Source organism: Spea bombifrons, chromosome 2 (genome assembly GCF_027358695.1).
Source record: "Spea bombifrons isolate aSpeBom1 chromosome 2, aSpeBom1.2.pri, whole genome shotgun sequence".
Classification (NCBI taxonomy): Eukaryota; Metazoa; Chordata; class Amphibia; order Anura; family Pelobatidae; genus Spea; species Spea bombifrons.
Window position 1 is genome coordinate 97,181,810 of NC_071088.1, and position 12,923 is coordinate 97,194,732.

At 35.9% G+C, this 12,923-nt stretch overlaps 1 protein-coding gene across 1 annotated transcript in view; it reads left to right on the forward strand.

Moving 5' to 3' along the window:
* The first annotated feature begins 1,135 nt into the window (after positions 1 to 1,135).
* The window catches only part of FGF14 (fibroblast growth factor 14), a 231,816-nt gene continuing 220,028 nt past the window's right edge, over positions 1,136 to 12,923 (forward strand). The window contains exon 1 of the mRNA XM_053455318.1: positions 1,136 to 1,985. Coding sequence (XP_053311293.1) covers positions 1,778 to 1,985 — 208 coding nt within the window. The 5' untranslated portion in view covers positions 1,136 to 1,777. The remainder of the gene's footprint in view (positions 1,986 to 12,923) is intronic.

Sequence of the window (12,923 nt, forward strand, 5' to 3'; positions counted from 1 at the left end):
AGGAAGTCATATATGATGTCATAACATAGCACCTGCCATTTTAGTACCCAAACTATCATGACATCCTTACCAGTATGAAAGCCTGTGATCATTTTTTGGGAAGTCTTTGAAGGACAAGCATGAAAGAACATCTAGGGTGTTATATAAAAACATACCTCACGAGCAGCCTATTAGAGAATTGCTGATGAGGAATAATGACACATAATGCACGCTAGGGGTTCTATATACAAAAACTAGTTTGAAAAGTTGTCTTATTGCCATAGCAACTGATGGAATAGTCCAATAGGCAAGAACGCACCATTATTTGCTATGGTGTTATGGATACTTTTTACTAGAATTACTTTTTATACATAAACACCATTGTGTTTTTGGCTTCCTTTTTTTCTAATTCGCTATGATATAATAAATTGTGTTAAAGTTTTTTTATCTATTAGCTTTTTGTACTTTTGTTTTTTTAGTGCTGGCCATTGACAGACCTAGATTTGCTAACTAACCCTATTAATGTCCTGAAGGTTAATATGTATGGCTCTCCAGAGCTTTGCGCAGCCTGTGGTTACTGTGGCAACCATAGGCATCAAAACCGTACTAAACAGCCTTACTAAATTGAGCTTCTTATGTTAAGGGTTAACCTTCATGGCATCATACAGCAGGAAACATTGTAACAAAACCCCGCCGTACATTGTTTTTGACTCACTCAGCTTAATCAATATAATGAGTCTATTGTTCTCATGCATTTAATAGAAAACCATGTAGATGAATTGTTAATGAGATTACAGGGGATGCCTGCAAATGTTTTTTTTTTTTAATCAAATGTATGTGTTGCTGTATTGTATATAAACAATGTATTTGTTTAAGGTATGTATGTCACTTACAATAAACAAATTCGCCCGTCGAAACCATTACATACGTGTACGGAAAAATGCTTTATTATGTTTGGGGTTTTTTTTGTTTTTTTTTAACCCATCCTAAGTACCAAAAAGAAATAAATAAATAAAAATCCCATGTCTTAATGTCTAGGTTGTAATAAAGCTTTTTTTGAAAAAAAAAAATGAAAAAAAAAATATCTTCAACTCCTCCTACTCTATCTGTGCCTGCAATTCAGAGCCAAGCACAGGGAGTGAAAGACAGGGAAATGTATTTATAATGCACACCAGTGCTTGGAGCAGCAGGGAGAGTGAGAGCTAAGGGAAGAGGATCTGTCTCCCTTTCCACCCACAGTTATCCATCTATTAAGGGGATCTGGATTTTTACATCAGTCCTGCTGTGTGATTTTTGGAACTGCAGGTTTAATAAGATTACACATATCACAGGGAATTGATGGTAACAATATCCATACTTAAAGAGGGGAGTTTACTTCATCATCATCATCATCATCATTCAGGCTTGATTGGGTAATGTTTGGTGCTACAACTGCAGTCTCTCAGTAACATGAATCCTGCCTTGGCTTTTGATGCTCTACAGATCCACCCATCCTCATAGCAATCAAGTGATAGGCAATGTTTTTTCACTTCGGGGATCTTACATGTATTACTGTTCTCTGATTAGTTTTTGGCCTCTCGTGGGATTTCTTTAGCTTACTTTTCATTTGGCTACATGCTGGAAAGGGAGAATTGTACGCCTTGGTAATAGCCCAGTGTTGATGTAGTTATAACCATTAATCTTAACCTTATCTGAAAGCGAAAAGGGGAAAAATACAGCTCTCTAATTGAGGAGCCTCTGAGAAATAAACCTTGCAAGGAACCAAGACTGATAGAAGATAGGAAAATAATCATTTTCTATGGTTAAATTGGTACCCTTGTTCTGGAGAACTGATCTCAGTTTATTATTATGCAACAACAAGGATATTTTCCTTCTCAGGGTGTCTAAGCTGCTGGATTGCTATTCGCCCAAATCAATGTGGTTTCTTTGGAACATTTTCAGTAAAGGAACGCATATGCTGCAGTGTCTTTGTGGCAAGAGTCTTAAGAAAAGCAAGAATCCAAGTGGTAAGCTTTCAAAAATGCATGATTTGTTTGTGTGTTTTTAACCCATTTTGTACCAGAGAAGATGTGCAATGCAGCATGTGGCATGGGCCCCTGGAACCCATAGGGGGTTAATCTCTACTGAGGGGCTTTCAGGTTTTTCGAGGCATCAAAATCTTCAAGAGCGGCCCTTGAATCTTTCACCTGGCGAGCATTTTTTAACTTGATCGTGTTGAAAGGGTTCGTTTTTTTTGGAGGGGGGGGATGTGTCTGGTTTCTGTGGCATTCTAGACAAATGGGGAAAGTTTTTTATTTATTTGGCATTTGTTTAAGGATTTGTTAAGTAAGTGTCGCCGATGCAGATAATTAAGATGAAAAGAGGGATGGGGCAAAGGGGGTGCTTTAAGTGGCGATACTTGGTTAATATGTACTAACTGGGGCACTGGCACCCTGCAATACTTTCTGATTGCTGTGCAAATATTCCAATCACAAAACACCTCTAAAAAGTATATCAAAAATAAATCCAAAACAATTGTGGTAGATTGTTACTTATTTTTGCCTATTCATTATATGCTAAGTGCATGGCACTGGTTTCCAGGTTAAAAGAAAACAAAGTAAGCAAGTGTTTATATTAGAATTATTTTGCGCCTGTGTGATATAATGTACCAGGTTTCTATGTGGTATCAGCACTGTTTTTTAATGTGATGCAGAGATCACAGGCATTATTGGGTTAATATTTGCAGTACGTTGTAAGGTTTTTTTTTCCTTCTGCTGAAAGCTAAAGGTTTCTACTTCACTGTTCAATTCCGTAATTTCATTTTTTTTCTCTATACTCCTTGGATGCGGAAAAGAGAGAAATCCTCCTGTGTAATGTTGAGAGAAATTGGTATTTTGAATTGGATGGGTTATTTTTTTTTTTTTAAGCCCCCTCCTATCGTCTGTTACCCCTGGCCTGCGTTTATCTGTTGCAACGTGTACTAATAGCGGGTTACATGGTTGATTTGTAATGAAATGTTTTGGTGTTCCATTCCCTTGGTCCTGTGTGACCCGTGGTTCCTTGAGCCCCAGTCACATCAAGAGCGATGAATTTCAGGTTTGCTTCTGACGTTGGCACTGCAGTGTAGTAGATCATAGCTTTCTTTGCCATTCTGACATCCCAACATCAACAAACAGCAAAGCCTGCGTGGGGGCCGCTTTTCAGACCTGTTTTTGTAAGATGAAAATATTGACATTTGCTTAACATTGAAATCCTTAACATTTTAAGTGAGGTTCAAGCTTTGCAGTCATGGATTTTTTTGTTGTTGTATGTTTGTCATATCATTCTGCAGCAAAAAGACACTTACTACTTAGAATACCAAAGAGAGAGAGAATTAACCCAGCTGTCTGGGTAGAAATGCTCACCGAATGCTTGCAGATCTGACGAAGAAATCCATATTGTTTTGTTAACCACTCTCTTCAGTGCTGGTGGCCACAGACCCTGAATTACCGCAGTGAATTAGAAGAGATTGCTTCATATAGGATTCTCATTTTCTCCATTGAGAAACAAGAAATCTACAACAGCATAGTGCCCAGTTTGGCTGCGTTGCCCAGGCTAAAATGACACCACATACACAACACTTCACAGCTTTGTGGATTTTTGGGACAGCTAATTTGCCACTTTGTGTTTGAGTGCCTGGTTTAATGCACTGTGTTTTTGGGGAGGAGCGGGGCTTATTGCAATAGTTACCATTCACTCCACAAACTCTTTGGAGTATGGACCTGCAGGGACCGCAAAGAGCTCCATTGTCATACAGTGTGGGGTCTATTACGTTATAGGAGAAACTACAGAGGAAAATGCTCTTTGGGAATAGTGCTTTTTAATCTCGTATGTGTACTCCATTTCATAGCTTGGGTCAAAGAGCAGTTGGTTATTTGTCACCAAGTGAGCTTCTATCTGATTATTGCAGATTTCCATATATCTATAATCTTTATTTGTTGTACATTGAAGTGCATAAACTAAGGTTCAGCAAACTACACACAGAACACAGAACTGCAGCATAAAACGACGGGTCTCAAATCATTCCAATGATCTAAAAAGGCCATTTATAAGAAGGGAAACATTGTATCTGTGCTGCATATAGTGTCTGTGTGTGTGTGTGTGTGTGTGTGTGTGTATATATAGTCAGTGCTTCTGGAATGAATGCTTTTTACTGTTCTATATCTATATTGATATACACATAGACAGTAATAATATGTACATTACAGTATAGTACAGTGTGTGTGTGTGTATATATATATATATATATATATATATATATACACACACCATATAGTACAGCATATATATTTAGCACTGATGCATATACAGTAACATGTAGTTATTGCATAAGAAATGTTGTGCACACATAAACCCAGGTAAAAAGGGTGCATACACTTCATTATGTGTAAGCCCTCCGATAGCTAGTTCTTCAGTTTGCAATAGTTTTATGTATGTGCGCATGAGCAGTGAACAGGCCAGCTGAGCTCTGATGCAGTTGAAGGACTATATTCCCAAGATGCAGATCTTGACAAGAATTTAATCAATTACCATTGAGTCCAATGCAATCAATGTAACCCTTAATGCACAAATAAAGGATGCTGGTGCATGATCTATTCCCCGGTGAATGCATTCAGAGGACTCCATTTGCTTGAGGATGGGAAATTCTATGGCTCAATGGGAACACTCATTCATTAACTTAATTTTGTCCCCGTCAACATTTTAACCAGCAGTTAGCCTTGTATATAATTGCAAAGTATTGTATTTTACCCAAAAATGGTGTGCAAGATTTTTCATTGAAAAGTATCATATAATGGCATATACTTCCTTCCTGGATAATAGTTTACTGGACTTCTGATCAAAAGTATTGAGTTAATATTACAGTTTTCTATTGACCTGTGATGCCTTAGATTTCAGACCTTCCAGTTTCTTATTGCTTGCATGCGCACGTTTGTTTATGGGGCGTCTTTTAATGTGCACTTTATATCTACATAATAAAAGAAACCGGCATGCACATGGATCTGCGTTCTGTCAGGCTCAATTCAGATGAATTGCAGGAGAATGAATATTGATACAGCTGTATTAGTCCAAGAGAAGAGCCAGTAAAAAGTTGATACCTTTTCTTGGGCAAGCATAGAAAAAATATGTACCGTAGTTATCAGAATCTTTCAGAACCTCAGAGGCTTCTTGTTGAGCCAATAAAGACATAAACTTTGTAAAACAGAACAAAAAAAATCAGAGCAGTGTTTAATTTCTTACTGTATTACTGTTCTTCCTAGGGAGCACTAAAAAAAGGCATTATTTTATGGAAGGGCAAACAGATGCAGGTTTGTTCAGAAAAACAAGGATGGCTTTTGGTAATAAATAGTGAGATGTTTCATGTTACTCTATTGACTAAACCCACTTCTCTTATTTAAGGTATATATTTATTCCGGGTATAAAATGTTTTAGTAAATATTTAAGGTATATATTTATTCCGGGTATAAAATGTTTTAGTAAATATTTAAGGTATATATTTATTCTGGGTATAATATGTTTTAGTGAATATTTAAGGTATATATTCTGGGTATAAGATGTTTTAGTGAATAAACCAATGTCTGATATTTAAGGTTATATTTATTCTGAGTATAAGATATTTTAGTGAATAAACCAATTTCTGATATTTATAGTATATATATTTATTCTGGGTATAAGATATTTTGTTGGATAAACCAATTTCTGATATTTAAGGTATATATTTATTCTGGGTATAAGATATTTTGGTGAATAAACCAATTTCCAATATGTAAGGTATAGATTTATTTTAGGTATAAAATATTTTAGCGAATAAACCAGTTTCCCATACTTAAGGTTTATATTTATTCTGGGTAATTTATAATAAGATTAAGTGAATAAACCCATTAATTACATTTTACATATTTCTTCTAGATATAAGAAAAATAAGCCTTATGTCGTGATGCAATGGTCTTTGTTTTTTTTCCATGGAGATGTTTATGGCTGTGTAGACTTAAGTTAGATTCACTTATCAAAAAACCAAACATTCTAATTATATCTTAAATATTTTTACTGTTTCTGTTTGTTTGTTAACTACAGAAAACCAAATAAACACTTTAAGAAGTAAACATTGGTGTGTTTATTAAATTGCTACTTCATTTTATAAACCATTGGTTTACTATAGGGGCAAAGGTTGCAGTATGAGCCTTCTGTCCATAACTGTCAATGGGATAGTGCCATTCTAGTACACCTAAACCCTATTAACCCCTTAATGACAAAGCCAGTACATGTACGGGCTCAAAATGCATTGTTTTCAATGGGTTTAGGGACCGCCCATTGTCCTTAAGGGGTTAAATTATCAGATTATTTAACGTAATTTATATAGCCCCCAAAATAACATATACTATTATTAATAAGTTAGCATCAAGCTGCTGATTTTAGCACCGTGTAGCTGCGCTCTCTTATGTAAGGTAACTATGGGACATTAAAGGTGAGCCAGAAGGAATGATAAAGGCTGATGTGTAAATAGACCAGAAGGGAAGGGAATAATCAAGATAACAATGAATGTGTAGAATGTAGACCTGATGTCGGTCTCTTTGCCCAATATTCTTACTCTCAACTTGTATTTCTACTAAAAAAAAAAAAAAAGAAAACTAAGCTAGCCTTGTGGTTCACAAATCTATAGATCAAAACGTACTTAGGCCTTGAAGTGTTCTGAGATGTAGTCGGCATGGAAATGCTTTCTGGCATATTCTGTAATTATTGCCTGCCAGGTATGCTGTAAGATGCATACTGACTCTTCTATGTGACCTATATGTCCAATGGAGGCATCAATATTTTACGACGTTGCCTCACTGCTAGGATTGAGAACACATATATCAGTTGAGCTCACCTACTTTATTGTCCGTTGTTTGTCATTTGCACTGGCTGCCAACCTGACGAGGATAGAACAACAATGTACTTGTTTCTGCTCCAAATCCTACGGTTTAGTCTTTATCTGCCAGGAAGCCCTGTGCACCTGAAACAAATACTAGTGGGATTTTTTTTAACTTAGTATGCTCCTGTCTGCGTTTTGGTATACCGGTCACGTTTACACATTGCCGATAATATGTGTAAAACAGATTGTTGTACAGACCACAGTTTCAAGTCTATAGGTATTACAAAGGCAGTGGTGCCCCTTTTCTCTTGGATCATGGAAGCCAATTCTCACAGAAGTGTGATGCTTTGCTCTAAGAAACCGTGGTAGAATGAATAAGAAAACAAAAATAATACAAGAAAAATTCTAGGCATGCGCTAATTTTTCAGCATGACCTTTACGATTAAATGTTGGTGTTCACAAGCTTGTGCTGACTCAAGATGTTTAAGATGGAAATATTTCAAATGGACAAAGAGAGAGACGTTTACTTTAGAGGCTGTGATTAGAGGCATAGCTAGGAGATGGCTTTGCTGGGGCTTTTTATGTGACTTTACGGATTGAAGGAATACCACATAAAACAATATAGAAACTTTTTAAGAAGCTTTTTCAGTTTCTATGGCAACAATCTATCAGTGCCTGCTTTTGTGTCACATATTAGTATCTTTATTATTTGTTTATTTTTTTTTATAAACTGCCAGCAGGATTTTTAGTGATATTACAATGAAAACAAACATGAAGATGCACTGGTGCAGAAGGGCATGAGGTTCCTGCTCTTGTGAGATTTCCATCTGTTTGAAGGTTGAGGGCAGTGATATAATCTCGTCTGGGCCAACTAGGCCTAGGGGGGCAGTTTCTACTGCATAACTAAGTACATGATTGCTCTATACATGCATCACGCTGGTGTATGATGCCATAAGATGCCATGGAGGGGATAAGTGATAGAAGGGTGGTTTGGGGCACTTCCCTGGGTCATACCTAGGGCAGCACCCTGCCATGATACTTCTTTGGTTGAGGAAGGTGGCAATTAGCTTTCTGGCAGAGATTATGAATGAAGGTATTTTTTTACATGTTTAAAGAACTATTTATGTGAAGATTTTCTGCATGTGTTAATGTCATAATACATTACAAAAGAGTTGGTTATAAAATATAATATCTGCTGCTTGTGTGGCACATTCAGAGCCACCAAGTATTCTAAGTTTCTACAAATAAGTGACATCAATGGAGAAAAAGGGTCCAAAAGAAGGACTGTCCTTCTTGAAAATGAACACATGGCAAGAATGACACAATGGTGGACACAGTCCAAAAAACTACTTTTTTGTGCCTGCTTAAATCATTGACATCCTTAATGAGATTCTGATACTTTCACCTCTGTGCTGTGCAAAAGTGTTTAACCCCTTCCAGATTTCTGCATACAGTAGTTGTCACACGTAAATGTTTCAGATTTCAAACTAATTGCATCTAGAGTAAAGCTAACACAACATCCACCCAATAAGAACATAAGACCACGATTCAAGTTACAAACAGTCCAAAACTTGCAAGGACAGTCGTGTTTTTTGGGGGCCTGTCCCGTAGAGTTCGGGTCTGTCCTAGCATTAAAATACTGCATAGGGAATTATTGCACAGGCAGCGCTGCATTCAAACTGTGTATGTCTAAGATCTATCTGTATCGGGTTGCCTGGAGCTCAATGCTGCACTCCAATGCAGTGCCTCATGTCGTCTTTGCCTTATAATAAAATATAGTTTGATGATCTGAAACATATAAATGCGACCAATAAGCAAAAATAGAAGAAATCAAGAAGGGGCAAATATTTTTTTTCCACAGCACTTTATGTATTTTAAATACAATTTATGCTCCATTTGAAATAAATTTGGTGTTTAATAGGAAAAAAAATAATTTGGATTTTTTACTTTTCTTATGAAGCATTATGTCCACTATTGGCTTTAGCGCATCATGCTTTACTGTGTACACATTCTGATCTTAGTCTTGAACTGATATTTAGCTCTGATCTCATGTAGTGTTCTTGGTGCTGCGGTTTGATTGCCACATAGCCAGAAAATCTGTTGGTTTTTTTTTCAGTTTTGTTTTTCAGTACCTGTACGATCCATAAATAACATGGTATCACAAACATGGGTTTCAGTTAATATTTTTAGCATTGTCTCCATTACGTTTTGAAAGATGACACCTGTATCCAGGCTGGAAATAATGAATTGCTGGTTGATTGTATGAGGCTTTGTGGTTGAGAGTATTATCTGACCACTTCCCTCAGGTGTACAATTATCCCCCATAAATAAACCACCTGCTGTTCCGTATTGCTAATTAAAAGCCAGGATGTTTGTTGTCAAATCATGCATCCTGTCTGCCTGTAATAAGAAATGTTTTCCCATTCATAGATGTATTCTGCAATGTTTTATTAACCATCGCATTTGCTTATTCAATCTCCAAAAGCAAAAGTTTGTGTTCGTCTTTATAAAGGATGATATCGATTTGCTTCCCTTTCACTTTTGTTTTTTAATGCTATGTTACACCATATTAAGTGCATTTCTGAATGAAATCGGTGGTCCCGTCCTTTTAGGTACAGACAAAATAATATAGTTAATTGAATCAAAATAAAATCAGATCCATTGAGTTTATTGAATGGGCTCGTACACTCCATTTTGAGTGCCATGAGCGTGCACTATTGAGGGAAACTTAACATACCACAAATGGGTCTATTCACTAAAGAGCGCCGTTTTTTCAAAGTTGTGATTTATGTATTATAAACAGTGGATATACAAAGTCTACACTTTGCCAGGTTCTTGTCATTTTAAAGAATGAGACAAAGATAAATCATGTCAGAACTTTTTCCACCTTTAATGTGACCGATAACGTGAACAATTCAATTGCAAAACAAACTGAAATCTTTGAAGGGGGGAAAAATGAAAAACCTCACAATTGAATTGGTCACGTTGTAGGTCACATTAAAAGTGGAAAAAGTTCTGACATGATTTATCTTTGTCTCATTCTTTAACATCACAAGAACCTGACATTTTAACAGGGGTGTGTAGACTTTTTATATCCACAGTATGTATTGAATAAAATGTATTGAGGATATATAGAGTAATTTTATTTGTATTCATTATGCAGGGCCAATACGAGTGGGTTTCTATAGCTAGAACGGCCAAACTTGCCCTGTATAATGCATAGTTCAGTGGGTGAGGAGACTTCCTGCTTACTTAACTACACATTGTACATAGCCATAATGTATAGTAAAGTCAAGGCGTTGAAAACAGTAGACCTCAAGTAAACATGTTCCCCTATTATTGTATATTTTGTTCCTTTGTATTTTTTAGTCTTAATATATTTTTAATAATTGGCTTTTTACAGGTAGCTGGTTTATATGTCTAGGTTGTATTTAATTGGTGGCAGGCTGCCAGTCACTACTTGCATTATTGCTATACTTGGTAGTTCTTCTCCCAGTTGAGTGTAGAGGAATCAGGGGTAGGTTGCTGATGTTAAATCGCCTACACATTTTTTGACCATTATTATAGCCATATAGTTAAATCGTCTTAGATGCCAAAGTATCTTTCCTTTCTATCTTGTTGGGTTTTTTTCTTGTTCTCTTCTTATCCATGGATATGGTAGAACTGTCCTCCTGCAAATATCCCTATAAAAATCACAAGAAACCCCAAAGCCCTTGTATTACAATATATCCCAAACACAAGAGTAAAGGTGTACTGTGTATTATGGACACCAAATGCAGTTACAGTAGTCCCCAAGCACAGCTGCCGTTATATGTGAGTTTCCCCAGGAGGTCGGGAGATATAGCAATGCCCTCTACAGCAGTATATGTCTCTACACTGAAAGAAATAAAAATCGATAAAATTATTTTTTCCCCTCAAGAACCGTCGTGTCTCTGAATTGTACTTTAAAGTAAGAAAGCTTTTCATTAATGTTTCATGATATTTTCCTGCTAAAATGTTAGTTGATATTTTGTCATTAGGGTTGTTTCCAGAAACCAAACGTCTTAAAGGCCACCATTCAGTAACATTATGCTTGCATTTGTATTTTGTATCTGCGTTTGAACCATTTTAGTAACAGAACACCGAATAACTGCAGTTTTTTTTTAAAAGATGGTTTTTGTCTGTGGCTTGGGAGTGCCTTCAAGTAATTCATTATTTATGTCTCAAAATGAAGGATAACACATGTTGTCAGAATATAGGACAGAGATTCTTCAAGGAGCAGATAGTACCTAAAATCTTTAATGCAGATGTCGGGAATTGTATAGTGTGCGACCTAGATTTTAGTGGCGGAGAAAATATTTTATCTCATTCAAAGATAGGTATTCATTGAGTACACTTTGTAATGGTAATAATCCAAATGTTGGCATACAGTTCTGGAAATTCAGTGTCATGTAATCATAATAGGTGCGGCATGTTTCACGGTCTTAAATGTGTGTTTCAGGATATTATTACTTTTATAATTATCTTTCATTTATATAGCGCCAACAATGTACGCAGTGCTTCTTACAATGTTTAAGTTCAAAGGGGGTTGACAAAACTAGAATCGCCAGACTAAGACACTTGGATAAATTAGGTGAAGTAGGTCTGCTCCAAAGCTTACAATCTATAGAGTCTCGTTTTAATGAGCAATAATTGCAGTCTATCATTTTCATTTTTCTTCAAGTATTAACCTGTTAAAAGTGCTTCACAAAGATTATGTTTTAATGAATTACTAATGGTGGCGAACCAAGTAGTTCCAAGCCAGCAGTCCTAATGAAAACCATTACATGTCAGCAGGTAAGCACCATCTGAATTGTCAATTGTCTTGAAACAGGGATTTCAAGTAGGAAAGCACAAATAGTTACGCTGAGCTCCAAGCTGAATGAGCAGTTGGCACATTTCTGCATAGATTAGCATAAAACCTCTTATATTTATATATATACTGAGACTTCACACGTAATCCTGTTCACCTTTCCATCTAAAACGATATAATGTAATTTTATGTGTATGCACATAAACATTAAAACTCATAAAACCCTAACAACATTGTAGAAACAATATAATTAGGTTAACTAAAAATCCAGTTATATATATATATATATATTTAATATCATTTAAGCTCTTTTGCTAATTCTTTGTTTGACTATAATTTCCCTCTTTCACCTGTAGGACTTCTTTTGAAATCATATTAATGCAAATAACAGAATATTGGGACTAAAATATCAAAAAACAAAGGGAATGGGAAAAATGCATTTTATTATCCATTGTACATTGTATCAGCTAATTCAAATTTTAAAAAAACTCTCAAAAACTATTAATTTACCTAAATTAGAAAATGAGCATCACTTTTGGTAAGCTGCCCCCCTCAAAAGAGACCCTAATGCTTCCAGGGGTGTTCCACAATGTATCTGCTTCTGAAAAGCAGATAACATAGGCTATTGTTCAAAGTTATTCTATCTTTCTAAATTCCCTACCGACCACTTCTAAAGAACCGTACATTTTTTGCACACCCTTTGAAATTTTGCCTAGGATTCAGGATACAATGAAGTTAAATTCTCATCCATAAAGACATGAAGTGAGGTCTTGAAATGGTCAGGCTTGTGATGGATGCATGTTTTAAAACCATTATCTCACCAAAGTTTATTCTGATTTCATTTCCTTTATCTGGAAGCGGTACAATCGCAAATGTAACTGTGTATGCAGTCGTGGAAATAAAATTGCATTTACAACTGCTCTCGATAAAAGTATGTGTGATAACAGCTTCAAGTGTTAAGTTGTTCTGTTCGCTAAAGCTTAATTCATAAAATGTTGAATTAAATCAAAATTCAAGTAAACATTTAGTTTAAACCTATGGAATTCTCCCAAGTGTAAAATTGCACAGGGGCAAAAAATGCAGTGAGGGTATACAAAGCTGTCATTTTATTCCTTCCCCTCAAGGTTTAGTCATATATAAAAAATACAGAAACGTTTAAGACAATTTTTCAGTTTCTATGGCAACAACCTACCAGTGCCTGATTTTGTGTCATATGCCAATTAAGTGTTCCTGGCAAAAATCTAA